The sequence below is a fragment of the Bicyclus anynana genome, chromosome 10, assembly GCF_947172395.1.
Source record: "Bicyclus anynana chromosome 10, ilBicAnyn1.1, whole genome shotgun sequence".
NCBI lineage: Eukaryota > Metazoa > Arthropoda > Insecta > Lepidoptera > Nymphalidae > Bicyclus > Bicyclus anynana.
In genome coordinates, this window is record NC_069092.1 from 1848335 (window position 1) to 1863322 (window position 14988).

At 36.7% G+C, this 14988-nt stretch overlaps 1 protein-coding gene across 1 annotated transcript in view; it reads left to right on the forward strand.

Annotated features, from left to right (window-relative positions):
• The window catches only part of LOC112050707 (mothers against decapentaplegic homolog 6), a 48951-nt gene that overhangs the window by 14170 nt on the left and 19793 nt on the right, over window positions 1–14988 (forward strand). Inside the window, exon 2 of the mRNA XM_024089045.2 lies at window positions 10162–10215. Coding sequence (XP_023944813.2) covers window positions 10162–10215 — 54 coding nt within the window. The remainder of the gene's footprint in view (window positions 1–10161; window positions 10216–14988) is intronic.

The window sequence follows — 14988 nt, forward strand, 5'->3', positions numbered from 1 at the left end:
AATTTATTTATTTAGTCGTTCATTAATTTCTTAAGAATACATAGATTAACAGTATAATGGGTATGATTAGGTTTGAATATATTGATTTTTATGATACGTTCGGGTAGATAAGGTTAATGTTAAATAATATAAGTACATAAAAAGATTGTCTGGATAGTTGCAAAATAAATAAGATTATATTAAATCATTAAATACTAGTAGGTACACCACTACTACACTACAGATTTTAAAATGAATCCATTATTTCTTGGTCTATGAATGTCAACGTTACTCTAATTTAATATAAAAATATTATAAAAAGTCTACATTACAATGTTAGTTTACATGGTCGCAACCGCATTGACCTTGTAGTTTTGTTAGGGGACTTGTTTACTTAATACTTCGTTAGGTTGGAACGTGTTGCCACGTCTATAGTTGGCTTTATCAATACTAGTAAGAGGCCTCTTGAGGATAGCCGGCCAGACAAAAAGGTCTTACGTCAAGCTATTAAATTAAGTCAAAATTAATATCATTAATACCCACCCACAACTTGTTTTTATTTAAACATCGCAAAAGCTCATAAAGTTCTATTAATTTAAATTTTAACTGACTTACAAAAAGAAGGCGGTCCTGACTTCAATATCTGCATATTGTCTCACTATTGGAATTATTTATAGTAAAGGGATGTTGGGTTTGAACTCACTTTAACATTATCTGCTCGAATAAATTAGTTGATGCCGTATGAGAATAAACTTGATATCATGATACATCATTATTAACTTCGTTAGCGTATTAGTAAAACTCTTTCGATAAAGGACAATCCTGCAAAGTATTCAACGTATGGCGACCGTGCGATTGACTTTCCAATAAGATAAATGTTCTAAAGCTATACTACAGCCTTTCTTGATGAGTACTGTTTACAAACAAAAAAATTAGAAATGAAGGTAGAAAACGCATCATGACTAATTTATTTTAAAATATGTATCGTTTGCTTATAAAATGTAATATATAATATATTAACCATATCTAATTGTTCTAAGCTTATTAATCACATTTATTTTCATTAATCTAACAAGTTAATCATAATTATTATAAGGTGTGAAATGACTAGTGATTTATACTCTCATTCTTAATTTGGTTGTTGGTAAACAGTACTCATTAAGAAAGGCTGTAGTATAGAGAGATTAGCTAGTCTTGAAAAACTAAAAAGGCCTTTCAGTTTAGTTTAGGTACGAGTGTATCCTGCGCGTGTGACAATCAAATTTTTGTATTTCTGTACAGGAAAGTCCTGCAAAGTCCAGCATCATGGTCACCGTACCAACAACATCCTCCTAATGAGTAGTAATGTATTCTTCTAAGCCGGCGGCTCGTTATGTAAACTATAAACGCAGATGTCGGTCATTTCAATGAGCCTCAAACGATATAATTGGGTATAATTAGCCATTGAGTACTGTTGAACTATTCGGGCTTCGGCCACACAATCTTACCGTTAGCCAGCAAAGCGGTACATTTAAATCGATTTTACGATTTAAATCGATTTTCTCGTATATTTACATAATCCCATAAGTTTTCCTTTGATTTAGCCGCATGTAGAATTACCTCCATTGCACATAATAATTTGGAATATTGAATGGATGTAACTTTGCGGAATTTCATAAAGTCAGACAGAGGTCATTTTGTAAAAGCTGCAAGTATGTCTGGCAAGTTCGTTGATGACACTCCCATGATATGCGGGCGACGGGGGGAAAAACTGCGCGGGTGTGAAATTGTGCGTGCGGGGAAGTGAGGTGCATCAGTCGTGGGTTTTCATTCATCGTTACACGCCCCCCGGCCCGCGCTGATCATGGGGAGTGTTACGAACGAAGTTGCCAAGCTGAAGCACATGCTTCTCTCATACTCGTAGGTAAGCGCGGTAGCCAGTTATGAAGGTAGCAAGTTTCACTGGTCAAGATCCTTAATTGTCCAATTTATTTATTTATTCATTGATTTATTTGTTGAGAATACACAGATTAACCGTGAGAGAATGAGCTAATAGCATACCCATATTCGGCTCACTGCTGAGCTCGAGTCTCATCACAAAACGAGAGGAGTTAGGCCAATAGTCTGGTATGCAGCGTGATTTCCTCACGATGATTTTTCTTCACCGTTTGAGACTCGTGATATTTAATTTCTAAAAATACACAACTGAAACGTTGGAGGTGCATGCCCCTGACCGGATTCGAACCCACACCCTTCCGAATCCATTTTAAAATGGAGAAATTATAGACACACATTTGAATTATTTCTAAATTATACATGAAACAAGTCTGTTCAAAGAATACATTTCGTCGATGATGCGTATACAATTTGATTATAATTTTATTATTTGAACGCTATGCTTGGAATGTGGTTCGCAAAGATTTAATATTAATTGAGCTATTTATATTACTTACTGGTACAGTAATAATTTTATGCAAAATACTTGCCGCGTTTCTGAAATACCTGTCATAAGCGGCTAGAGTTAGTGTAATTAGAATTTATAGTTAGACTTTGTGCAGGACAAAGTGCAGGATTCAAAAATATGTAATTGCCAACGATATTTTAAACTCTAGATATGTTATGTGCCTACAAACTCACTATGCACAATTCTGTTTTTTTTTATTCTTTACAAGTTAGCCCTTGACTACAATCTCACCTGATGGTAAGTGATGATGCAGTCTAAGATGGAAGCGGGCTAACTTGTTAGGAGGAGAATGAAAATCCACACTCCTTTCGGTTTCTACACGACATCGTACCGGAACGCTAAATCGCTTGGCTGTACGTCTTTGCCGGTAACTAGCCACGGCCGAAGCCTCCCACCAGCCAGACCTGGACAAATTAAGAAAATCTCAATCTGCCCAGCCAGGGATCGAACCCAGGACCTCCGTCTTGTAAATCCACCGCGCACACCACTGCGCCACGGAGGCCGTCGAAAACTGTGGTATCTAACTGAATTACCAGGAAATGAAAATTTCTGAGCGTCGGAACGAGATAGTTTACCACGCAATTTGTAGGACATTTGGTTGTTAAGTTGTATATCATCGATATGAAAGTACTCACGAATTTTTTTTTCTTCTAAAAATTAGAACATTTTTTGCAACTTAATAGTAAGTCGTAAAAATGTTCTATCAGCTTCCGAACTTGGCTGTCACTGCCATGTCGCTTACTCTTTATTGACATGCCAACGTATTTCACGTCACAAATTGCGTCCAAGTTTCGCATACGCCTCAATCAACGCGCTGATGGGTGTATCAATTTCGGTACGTCAGGCTTCCGGCACGAAAATATCTGACGCGACACTTCGTACAAGGTCTGTAACATTGGTGAATATAACTCTGGCTCAACGACCTCTGGAAGTCTTCGAAGTAGTGACCAAGGAACTATAAATCTAGATAGCGCACTGGCGCTAACGATAGACTCGTGATGAGAAATAGACAAAATTCAACCAATAGCGGTGCAACCGGAAGTAACAGTCTCTTTCATTGTGTTAGTACGAAAGAGATGGGACTGGGACGTCTCTAAGATTATTACCGGAAAGGGGGGAGGGGGGGGGGGTGCTGGCCACCATCATCAAGTCTATTATTAGTATCATAATATAATTCCATATCGGTAGCCCAGATTCCTAGGGTGGGCACAGATCCATCCTAGGATGGGCATGCTCCCCCCCCCCACCCCAATATATTCGCCCCCGCCCACGACATTCTGTCTATTTCTCTTCACTTGGTCGCATGTTAACGCCACGGGCCCTACAGTTATTACTCTAGACTTGTAGTCATCATTATCAGCTTATTTTAAAGGCCAGACCTTAAAGGAGTGGGAGTATATTGAACTGATCTACCATGCTGCTCCAATGTGGATAGGTAGGCTTTTGGTGATAATGTTTGACCTTGTAACCGTCACCATCAGGACCCACGGTGTTAGCATATGCGGATTGAAATCACGAGGTCATGGGCATGTCATTCTACCAAGAAATTCTCAGCCCGGAGTTTTGAATTCGGTGTAACACTCTCGAGCCTAATAGAGTATGTTAATCCGGTCATTATCATTAACAACTGAGTGATCATTACAGAAAAAAATATTACCATAAATCCGCCAACCAGCATGGTGAGTCTAGGCTCCATATCTAATAAGGCGAAATGGGTATTGGCTGCTCCTGTGTGGGCTGATATAAGCTGATAACACGAGGTAAAACCACAAGAAGATCATTCCAACAGCTAAAGCTTGTAATCCACTCAGACAGACATGACAATTCAAAACAGCATGCAAAGACGTCAATGAATATTGAGTAGGTATTTCAATTTTGCGGGGATGTTACAAACTGCAAGTTGCATTAGACGATCACCTTGAATAAAACATGGCAACACTTGTGTATTAATGCGACAAGTGGACAACGAATGAGGTGTGTCCATTGACGACTTAATCTCCGCCTCCATTAAATATAGCTTGATGACCTAACATTGTTCCGTGCGCTTTATCCACTGCGAGCTAGCACGAGCTAGTCTATAGCTATACTAATATAGGGTGTTCTAGGGTAATTTTTGAATCTGCTGAATCGATTTTGAAAATTCTTTTAGCTCTAGAAAGACATGTTATTCCAGGAACGTTATAACAGAAATTACGCGGGTAAAACTGCGGTCAGTCGGAATAATACTAGCTGACGCCGCGCGGTTTTACCCGCGTTGTTTTCATTCCTGTAGGAATACGGGCATAATGTATAGCCTATAGCATTCCTTGATAAATGGGCTATCTAACACTGAAATATTTTTTCAAATCGGACTAGTAGTTCCTGAGATGGCGTTCAACCAAACAAACAAACAAACTCTTCAGCTTTACAATATTAGTATAGATAAGCAAACTTGTTGAACCCCCTGGTAAATTATTGCGTGAATAGCGTAATGTTTAACATATCAACCAATCAATGGGCCATTCGATACTGCTACAATTTTTCAATTCTAACCAGGAATTACTAAGCTTTTTCGTGTCCCAAGAAATTACAGTATCAGCCCTGAATTGGGAGTAGAGGAAGCAGGTATACATAAATCGTTTCATCAAAGATTATAACTTTAAGCTCGTCACGGAGCAGCCCTCTACATTCTGTAAAGTTACAGCGATGTGACATCGCTCATTTCCATGACAACTTCGTTGTTAGTGACATTTCTTTTTTCTATTCCATAGAAATAAAGTTCAAATTCTAATATAACTTGATAAAGGTATGTATAGGTAGGTATAGGCAGGCAGTAGTAAATTCAAAGTTACGTTAACGTTATTTGGTACAATCTCATTACACAAACAATGAATGAACTCCTCAAGGAGATTCATCGATCGAGTCAATATCTGATGATGCTCCGGTAAGGAGTTAACCGTACTTTAGGGGACTTCCAATTTTATAAAAATCAGAATATTTGGTCTGACATGTTCATTGAAATCCTCATAAATTTTAGGATAGGTAATAAAAAAATCTGTTATTATCAATATTGTTAGCTTAGCTTCGCTCTATGGTTTTGCGATAAATACAACTTGTTCACAGACCTTATACTGGCCACTCCTCCTCAACTTCTAAGGCTGTGACGTCACGCCCGGCGCCTGCCAGCATTCCTTTACCGATTATTTCCTTGTTTTCAAAGCTGTTATTCAGATTTAAGCCTTTATTTATCGTTAACCTCGTGACATCCAATCGGAATTGATATTCGTATTGTATTATTAAAATTTACTGCCTCTTGAATTTTTATCTAGCAGCTTAGTAGACCAATATGTCATCAGAAAACAAAAGTTAAATTAAATTTTATATTCGTGTATATACATTTAATGATTTTAAAATAAGTATTTACAATTGTATTTTAATAAATCCTGTGAATTATTTCGAACTCATCAAATTTTTCAATATGACTAATATTACCCCTTAATTTATTGTAGACTGCAACGAGCGCTAACAATAATCCACGGAATTCGTCAGCGTTTAGCGTTTTCTATATGTTCTGTGCAATGCATGTGATCGGTCATAATAGAGGCTTTTTGGGAGAGTGTGTAATGGTTCACTTTCCGCCCTCGGTGAACAATGTGTTCTTTCTGTGAAAAAGTGAGGGAAACGTGTCGCGTGGGACGCGGCCGCCCGGCGCCGACGCCGGCGCCATCCGACGTGTTATAATTCGGGCGGTGGCTATTTCTGGCGATTCACACGCGCTACGCTCTGTGCGTATTACGATTTTTCTTAGCTACTATTCTCTCAGGATCTCTCGTCTACGGTTTACTTTTCTTCTCTCAATAGCTCTATGGTAAATTGGCTGAAATCGGCACGCCGCGCGGTTTCACCCAAGTAGAACCCGTTCCCGTAAGAATATTGGCATAATATATGGCATATAGCCTTCCTTGTTAAATGGGCTATCTAACACTGAAAGAATTTTTCAAATCGGACCAGTAGTTCCTGAGATTAGCGCGTTCTACCAAACAAACAAAAAAAATCTTCAGCTATCTTCAGGTTTACTTTTCTTCTTTCAATAGCTAAATTGGCTGAAATCGGCACCGAAATATTATGTGTTCCGGTTGGACTATTGTTGAGGAACATAATAAAAAAAATGGACGGCTGAATGGTGCAGTGGGTAGTGACCCTGCCTTTTGCATCTAAGGTCCCACTACTGGAAATATTTGTACAATAATCATACGTATATTATAAGTAAGCCGCTAGATGGAGTACTTCAAGGCCGTGGTGTTTGGAAACCTTACAAGAAGCCTATGCCCAGCAGTGGACTTTTATCCGTTGATAACGATGATGATTCTCGTTATCATATTATAGATACCCTAATGTCCATAAGACAAGCTTTACTTACTTTGGCCTATGAGCTACGTTAACGCTTGGCATTACTGTTTCATACTTTAAATATGTTCTTGGTTTTTAATTGTTAAGTTTTCATTAAAAACATGTAGTTCATAGAAATAATAATCTCGATTAAACTCATGATTATGGCAGATCTGTAAGATGCGTTAGGTATTCCATAATTTGCTCGACATATTCAACGTCAAGAATATTTCATTCAATAAAGCTATTAACTTTAAAGCTCACTTTATTATCAATCATTTATTTTTTACATTAATTCAGTTGTGTTTCTTATTTAAATCCTAAATCCACTGTGAATATCTTTAAGCAGTTAAAAGACGTAGTAATATGACTATCTGTAAATAGTTTACGTCGAAAGTAATGTAAATAAGACCGGTTTCCTAACGTAGCCGTAGTAAATGAAGGACATACCCAAAAGCTTATGCGTATACCCATTTCAGATATAGGTAGTTAAGGCCGTCTATTTGGCGAATTTAGCCATTTTTGAGCCTCGGATAAAACGGATTTAGACAATATTGCATTCTAAAGATTTAAAGATTCCAATTCAGAGTTTAAATTGAATAGTGTACAGAAATCTTATAACCTATACATACAGTAAATATGGATAATTTCTCAATAAGAATTCAATTGCGTGTCATGTCGTGGTATTCTGTAAGAACTGATCAAATTGATTATTCAATAGTGTCTTTTATAGCCGTCGTAATAGAATTATTTATCGGAGTTTTGTGTTTTACGATTATTGCTAAATTCTGGCTCTTATTTGTCATTGTAATAGATGATTGTATCAGATTTTTAAACTTACTATCGCTACTATGCCATTCTTGTTTATACTAAAGCTTCGTTCGTATCATAAGTTGGCATTCCATCGTCCGTCCAAAGTAATTCAAACCATATCTTAATTAACATACGGTTAAATTTTTAATGATAGCTCTAACCCAATAAATGAAACACGATATATCATATCGGCGTATTGAAATTTAAACCGTGACTCTGTTGTTATATAACACATTTCAGTTCGCGACGCAAACTGTTTAGTTCCTGACAAATGTGATATTATTTTCTAATTGAATGTACTTTATGATTGTCGGAGGAGAGTCTTTTTTCCTTTAATGTTCGGGGGGTGCTTATGACGTAATATTATCAAAAGAAATTTCAGTCACGCCACTCCACATATAATTATTTATACATTCTCATTGCAAACTGTTGGATGTGTCTATCGTTGCTAGAGGCATTATAAAGTCTAAGGCCTAGAGTTTAAGGTTACAATTTGCATTGTTTGCGTTTGCGCTTAGTGCGCATGTGACAGGCGGATCTAAAAGTCAACAACTGATATTATTTATATCTTCTTCGTACGCTAGTCATTTAGGGTCATTTACTTTTGCTTGGTCGTTTTTCAGCGTGCTCCCGTGCTGAGGAATCTTATTGTGAGTCATGGAAAAGTATTTCAGGCTGGTAACTGGTCGCCGTTTAAATTTCTTTTAATAGGCAATACGCGTCGAGGGATGTCTTGTTATTGTGGTTTGTCAGTCTGCCGCTGTAATTAATATGACGGCCGATTGTAAAGATCGTGTGCTGTTGACATCATTCCGGCGCTGGTTTAAATCTGTATACTCGCTGACTCTACTTGTGCTATATTAAATGAAATGGTACGATATGCTTCATCACATTCACTTTAGTAAATAGTTTAATGATATTCAGATAGTAATAGTTTGGAGGGAGGACCTTGTAGCTTTAAAATTAGCTTTAAGTGATGAATATTTAGGAATTGTTGTATGGTCGATCGGATTTTCAAAAAAAGTTATATAATTTGCAAAATTATTTCTTATAGATAACGTTTATATGTATTGTGTAATTCTAATTCTAGGTATGACATTATCTTGTAAAATTTTAATGTCAATTGAACGTTATTCAATATGCAGGTGCATACACTGGATATTGTTTAGAAATGTGTTGCGTATGCGCCGTTAAAAACTTCTTGGAAGCGTACATGCAGCGTTCGTTATAAAATCTCATTGTGCGTGGGTGATTTGTATTCGATTATTGTTGTACGAATCGAAAATATTCACACTTCACACGTCCGCCGCCGCCGGCGCCCGAATTGCAAATGACATTATTGACAATTTCACGGCGCGCGTTCGGAATTCAAAAATATTAATGGCGCCCGAAATTCGGAACGGGCGACAGCGCGTGCGGCGCTTTGGTTTGTTTTGCAAATAGGATAGGTGCTGCGATGTATCGAAATGACTTCATTTAGTATATGGGTTAAAGTACATTAGAATGTTCTCTACCTACATCCATTGAAAAAATGTATATACCTATCAGCTATGTCTAAAATTACAATCTTTTATTTAAATTGCCTTGTTTAAATTTGGGAAACTTAATTAGAGCCATTGATTTTCCATTGGTCTTATAAAATTAATATTGTATTATTGAACTAGTTGACTCGAAAGGTCATAAAAACTAGAGTAAAACAATCGAGTTTGACTCATTTATCTTGACAAACACTGTGATGATAAATGTTATTTCGTTAATATAGGCATTTGTAAATTAAAGCTTTATTTTTATTTAGTAATTTTAATTAATTTACATAGTAATGCCACTGCACGTAACTAGCCATTGTATCACTCGTGCTACAATGGCTCTCATTACATGGCAGAGGAAACAAAATAAAAGCTTCATTTTATAAATATGACTATTATTTTACAGTTTAGTTTCAAACCAAATATTAAGTTTTTGGAAAAATTGGTTGGGACTCTACCAACTAGATTCTAACTGCAGGACTCTAAATATAAATTACACTCTAAAACGCATCTGCCGTAATTATTTTCTTTACTAACAAAAACTGTCTCTCTTATGTATCATATAATAATAAATAATACTTAACGATCGAAAATTACCCAAATGACACTATAAAATGAAGGTTTTTATGGAATTTGTTATGAGGTCAAAGTATAGGTTTCTCTGCCACAACCCAGTACATAATTGCACTACCTGTTCGGGTCGTATGTTTGTTTATGTGCTGTTTTGTTTTTGGACTTGTGGGTATCACGGATTATGGGTTCCGAGAATTCCAAACTTGGGGCCTAAGATCTTAAATTGTAGTATCCCTTAAAACCTGAGTTTATGGATGCATAAATTATCTAATAGGTATGGCCGCTTTAGGTTTGTCCAATTGGAAGAACCTAAAAGTAAAAATTTAACATAAAACTGCCTCGGTGGTTGTTAGTCTTTGTGCTTTCAGATAAGGAGGTACTGGGTTCGAATCCTGGGTTATGAGAGATTTTTAATTATATTCTGTGGTATAAGTTATAATTTTTTTTTTCTTGTTACAGAAACCCCTCCACCTCCATACAGTCGAATCGCAATGGACGACGTAAAACCGAAAGGTTAGTTGGATTTTTTAATTAAGTAATTTTGATTTTTACAATAAAAAATTTCGTGTTAATTTACTTAACAACTTTTTTTTTCATTTTTAATTTATATTCTTTTATTATAAAATTTCATTTAAAATATATTAACTGTATCTAATTGATCTAAGCTTATTAATCATTTTTTTTTTTTAAATAAGTAGTAAAATATTTTTTAAATTGATTTAAATCAACTTTTGCAACCTATTGTCTATATTGTACTCATACCTTGTTAGTAATAGTTATTCTTAAACTATTTCCACATAATCGATTAATCGATCAATTTAAAATTTTGGAAATCATGTTCCTTAGATATGGATTACATCCAAACTTTTACGAATTTGGTATTAAAAGGAAGGGATTATGATTCCTTAAGTAGTTTACACCTATAAATGAATACATAGTAACTTCTATACATCTAGGATAGTAATAATTCGAGATAACTAATAGATTACAGCGATAAAGTTTTATCAGTAACTAGTTCCGGATAAGTCATGTAATATTTTAAGTGTTTTTATATGCCTAGTATGCATTGCATTTCTACTAGTTTCTTTCTTGATACTAGTAGTTAGTTGATTCGCTTTAGATTTCAATGCTTTTAAATATGTCTTTCTAGAAATAATCATTGCCTGGAGTTGAGAATTTAGTCATGCTATGTCAAATCGCATAAGAGATAAGCAGTTAACAGTGGAATAGATGTTGTAGGGGCACCCCCAGGGGATGAATGATAACCTCCTACAACGTCTTTGAATTCCACTGTAAGATTATAATTATGCCTTTTTGTGAGGGAGTCATCCTAGCAAGTCCTACCACTATGCAAGGATTTGAATTGAAGGGTAGTACAATATTTCATGCCTCATTCTCTTTTTCTTCTCTTCATTCTCGTAGAAGTAGAGATCACGTCCTTCCATTTGTTACTATAATTACATATCTCCATCGCGTCTTCCATTCTCATCCGTCCTTTCATAAAAGTTTATCGGCTTAGGGTGCTCTTGACCTGGCCTTTATTGAGATTGTCCTGGATTTTCGTCGTTCAATGTTGGCCTTGTCTTTCCAAGGATACAGTTACCGGTTTTCTGGTACTCGTGTTGAAGGGCTCGGGGCAGCACATTGCAAGCAATGCAAGCAAGCTGATACTAACTATGGCTGGCTATGAGATATAGAACTCCGCATGGCTTGCAACGAGCTGTCTTGCGCTTTTAAATCTGCAAGCAATGTTTAGAGAAAAGCCATCGACTATGAGATATGTATGCCTTGCAACGAGCTGTCATGCGTTTTTGAAGTCTAAAAAAAAGACGTCAAGCCGTAATTTCACCTGTAATCATTTAGACCAGAACATTAGCAATATTAATTGACAAATATAAGCAAAGCGTAATAGTAAGTAGGTACTTCCCCGGATTAGCTTTGTCACCAAGAGCTCTACTAAACGTTATCAAACGGTTTGAAGCATTTGAAAAGGCTGGCAGCAGTCTGTGGGATAGTTGCCGTGGAAAAACGGGAGAGCGAGGAATCCGACCGGCGGCCGGCGCCCGCGCTGCTTCCTGGAAATTAGGGATATTTAGGGACGCGCCTTCGACGATATCGATATATTGACTTATTAGAAAAATACGTTATCTATTCTAGCTACACGTACCAGTACTAGGATGCGCGATGCTATGTTTGTCCTACTGGTCGATATTGTCCTAATTTTTAAGAAAAATTGCGGTAAAATGTAAACAGGCAAATCAGCATGTAATTAGATAGTTTTACCTATGTTTACATTACTTTTTGGTTAAGTCTTTCAGATAAATGGCTTAATATTTGTTTTTTATAGCACATATAATTCTACTGATTCTTAGCTCTCGAAAATATTTTCGACGTGGATCTGCCCACTTTTTCATCTTTAATCTATGGAATAGACATCCTTACTTCTTGTAATAAATATGCAAAAGCGTGTTTGTCGATAGTCGAACAGCGGTTGAATATCGACGATACTATTATCTCAATCAATATTCCCTTATAGATCTTGAGCTCGAGAACATAAACTGTCTAACGGGGTTGTGTCTGTTCTGTACAAATATTTTTTAAAAAAAAATGGTCAAATTATGTGTTATGAATCGAATATAATAGTTACTTGTCTGTGTAGATGATTTGGATAATGGGGAACGAACGCTAAAATTTAAAATTATCGAAGGTTTTCCGTTAAAATGATCACTCTAACGAACCATTAAAGCAAATACCACTCAATTTTCAAATACATGCATTAAAAAGTCTACTCAAATGTCACCAGTCCGACAGATAAGAGAAATTGATGTACTTTATTAACAAAAGCGGAGGAAATCAAAATCACGCGTCGCGCCTGAATCTAAACACTGTCAATAAATCCAGTCGATAAAGAAGCAACAAACTGTAAATAGGACTGTGTAATAAAATAAATCGGCGTCGATCATTTACCGACTCCGGCGCAGCCCTAGAGATCTGGTCCCTCAGCTCGCGCGCATTCCAACGGCCGACGCCATCTTTAAACTACATTATTAATGCTTACGGCACGGCAAACATCACAGCAACTTTTTTCTCTTCCCTTTGAACGACGTAACTCTGCGGGGAGGATGTATTTGTTTTTAATAAAGATCTTTCTTAATATTTTTGTATCGGCCCTATCGACGTTCGGTTGACAATTAAGAGATTGCCGTCTCGAAATGGCAGTTCTTGCCGCTCATAATGGACCTCTGATTCGAGTGTTCAATTCAACTGGTCATTCTCTAACTGTTTATCACCATTGGTATTTATTACATTCGCCATTACATCGTTCGCTTGTTTTAATGTTCGATCATTTATTACGTCGTTTCGTATTTTAGTTTTTAGATGGTCCTCGTGGGTCTTCTATTTTTACGCCGTAACGAATCAAGAATCTTGTCTCACAAAGCTGTTACGTCCGGACACCGAACAGTACCTTTGTTGTTCTTTGTGTTTTGTAACTGACGGCCTAATCTTTACGATCTTCCAAAAGGTCCGAAGACAAAAGCTTTACCATTTGATATTAATATTATTTTAAAACGATCTTTTATGTGATAAGATTTCCATTAAACTTTGAACCTAAACAACGACTTGTAAATTCCTTCCGCTACCTTCCGGTTCTGTCAGTCAGTTATTTAACTACCTATAGATATTTACCAAATAGACATAGACCTCTCTAAGGACTTCCAAACAACACGGCTTATCTAAACTAATATTATAAAGCTGAAGAGAGTTTGTTTATTTGTTTGATTGAACGCGCTAATCTCAGGAATTACTGGTCCTATTTGAAAAATTCTTTCAGTATTAGATAGCCTATTTATCAAGGAAGGCTATAGGCTATATATTATCCCCATATTCCTACGGGAACGGGATCCAAGCGGATGAACCCGCGCGGTGTCAGCTAGTAATTCTATATGTATTCAGATGATTACAAAATCATCTGAATCTGAATAGTATTACAGCAAATGTTTGAAATATAAATACACTTGAAAGACATGTTGATTGTTGACATGCCACATACAAACGATGTTACATTTTCTTGTAAATAGGAATTTCCTAACAAAAAAGCTTTTTAAATATAATTTATCATCCCACACGTCACAGGAATTTCCGTTTGCCACAATCAATGTTGCCGGGGGTGCAAAACTTGCTTCTTTATTGCCACGGGATTCCCTTCCAGCCTTCATCATAGGGTTTTCCGGGATTGTAGACAAACTCCTCCCCTACCTTTTCAGCTAATTTGGCGTCTGTCTGCGCAATATTAACCAACCCTTTGATTAAGGCCCCATTTTTACCTACTTTATTAAAATTCCTGAAGCATGATTGTCAAATTAAAAATAGAAGGTTATTCGATATTATCTTCATGAAATCTGATTTCTATTTCATTTCAGTTTGTGTATTTCATATAATGAGAATCAGGTTTAGTAAAGCAGTTTTATAGAGACATTCTTAATAAATAGCTAATCATTTGCAATCAGTGCATTATAAATAGTTTTAAAACATGGTTACATGTAGTAGGAAGAATTGGACATGCATTTTTCTCAGTTGTGTGTGAATTATTGGCATTTAAGAAGATTCATTAACTGGCTTACCTATATCTTAATGTTATTCTGAATCGATACTGACTCTCTCGTCTCTACATCGAGTGGTGAATGGATGGACACAATTTAGACCCTTCCTTTTTTCTGATACAGTTGACATTGACATTCCGATTGGGTCCATTACGGTCTTTCTCACGTGCTTCCCCGAATCCATTCATTCCATTTGCACCGTTTGGAACAAAAAAGGACGTATATAGATCGCGGGGGTTAACGGAGATTCGACCTTAGACGTGAAGATTAGGGGTTCTTTTTGGAGTGCCGCTCGTTTTCTTGTTTTAAGTGATTCGGTCCCTTCTTGCGGGTATCGGCTGAGTGTCGCGATAACGACGGTATCCATTAACGTTATCGTCACGTTATCGTGGCGCCGGCGCCGCTTGCCTGACACAAATATAACTGGTCAGCGTTTGCTTTTCGTCGCTCTTGTTTCGTATCTATTAATTACCCTGTATGATCCAAGCGTACGTACTCTCGCTTTAGCGAAGCATTGGCGAATTTATACGACCTTCTACAGGGAAAGCATGAGATGAAGTTATACTTCATGATTATGTTATGATTGATGTTAACTGAGTAAGTTACAAAGGATCATTTCCTTGTTATCTAGTAAACTTGTTACGATGGTTCAGTTGCAAAGTAAACGCATTTTGAAACTGAGTTC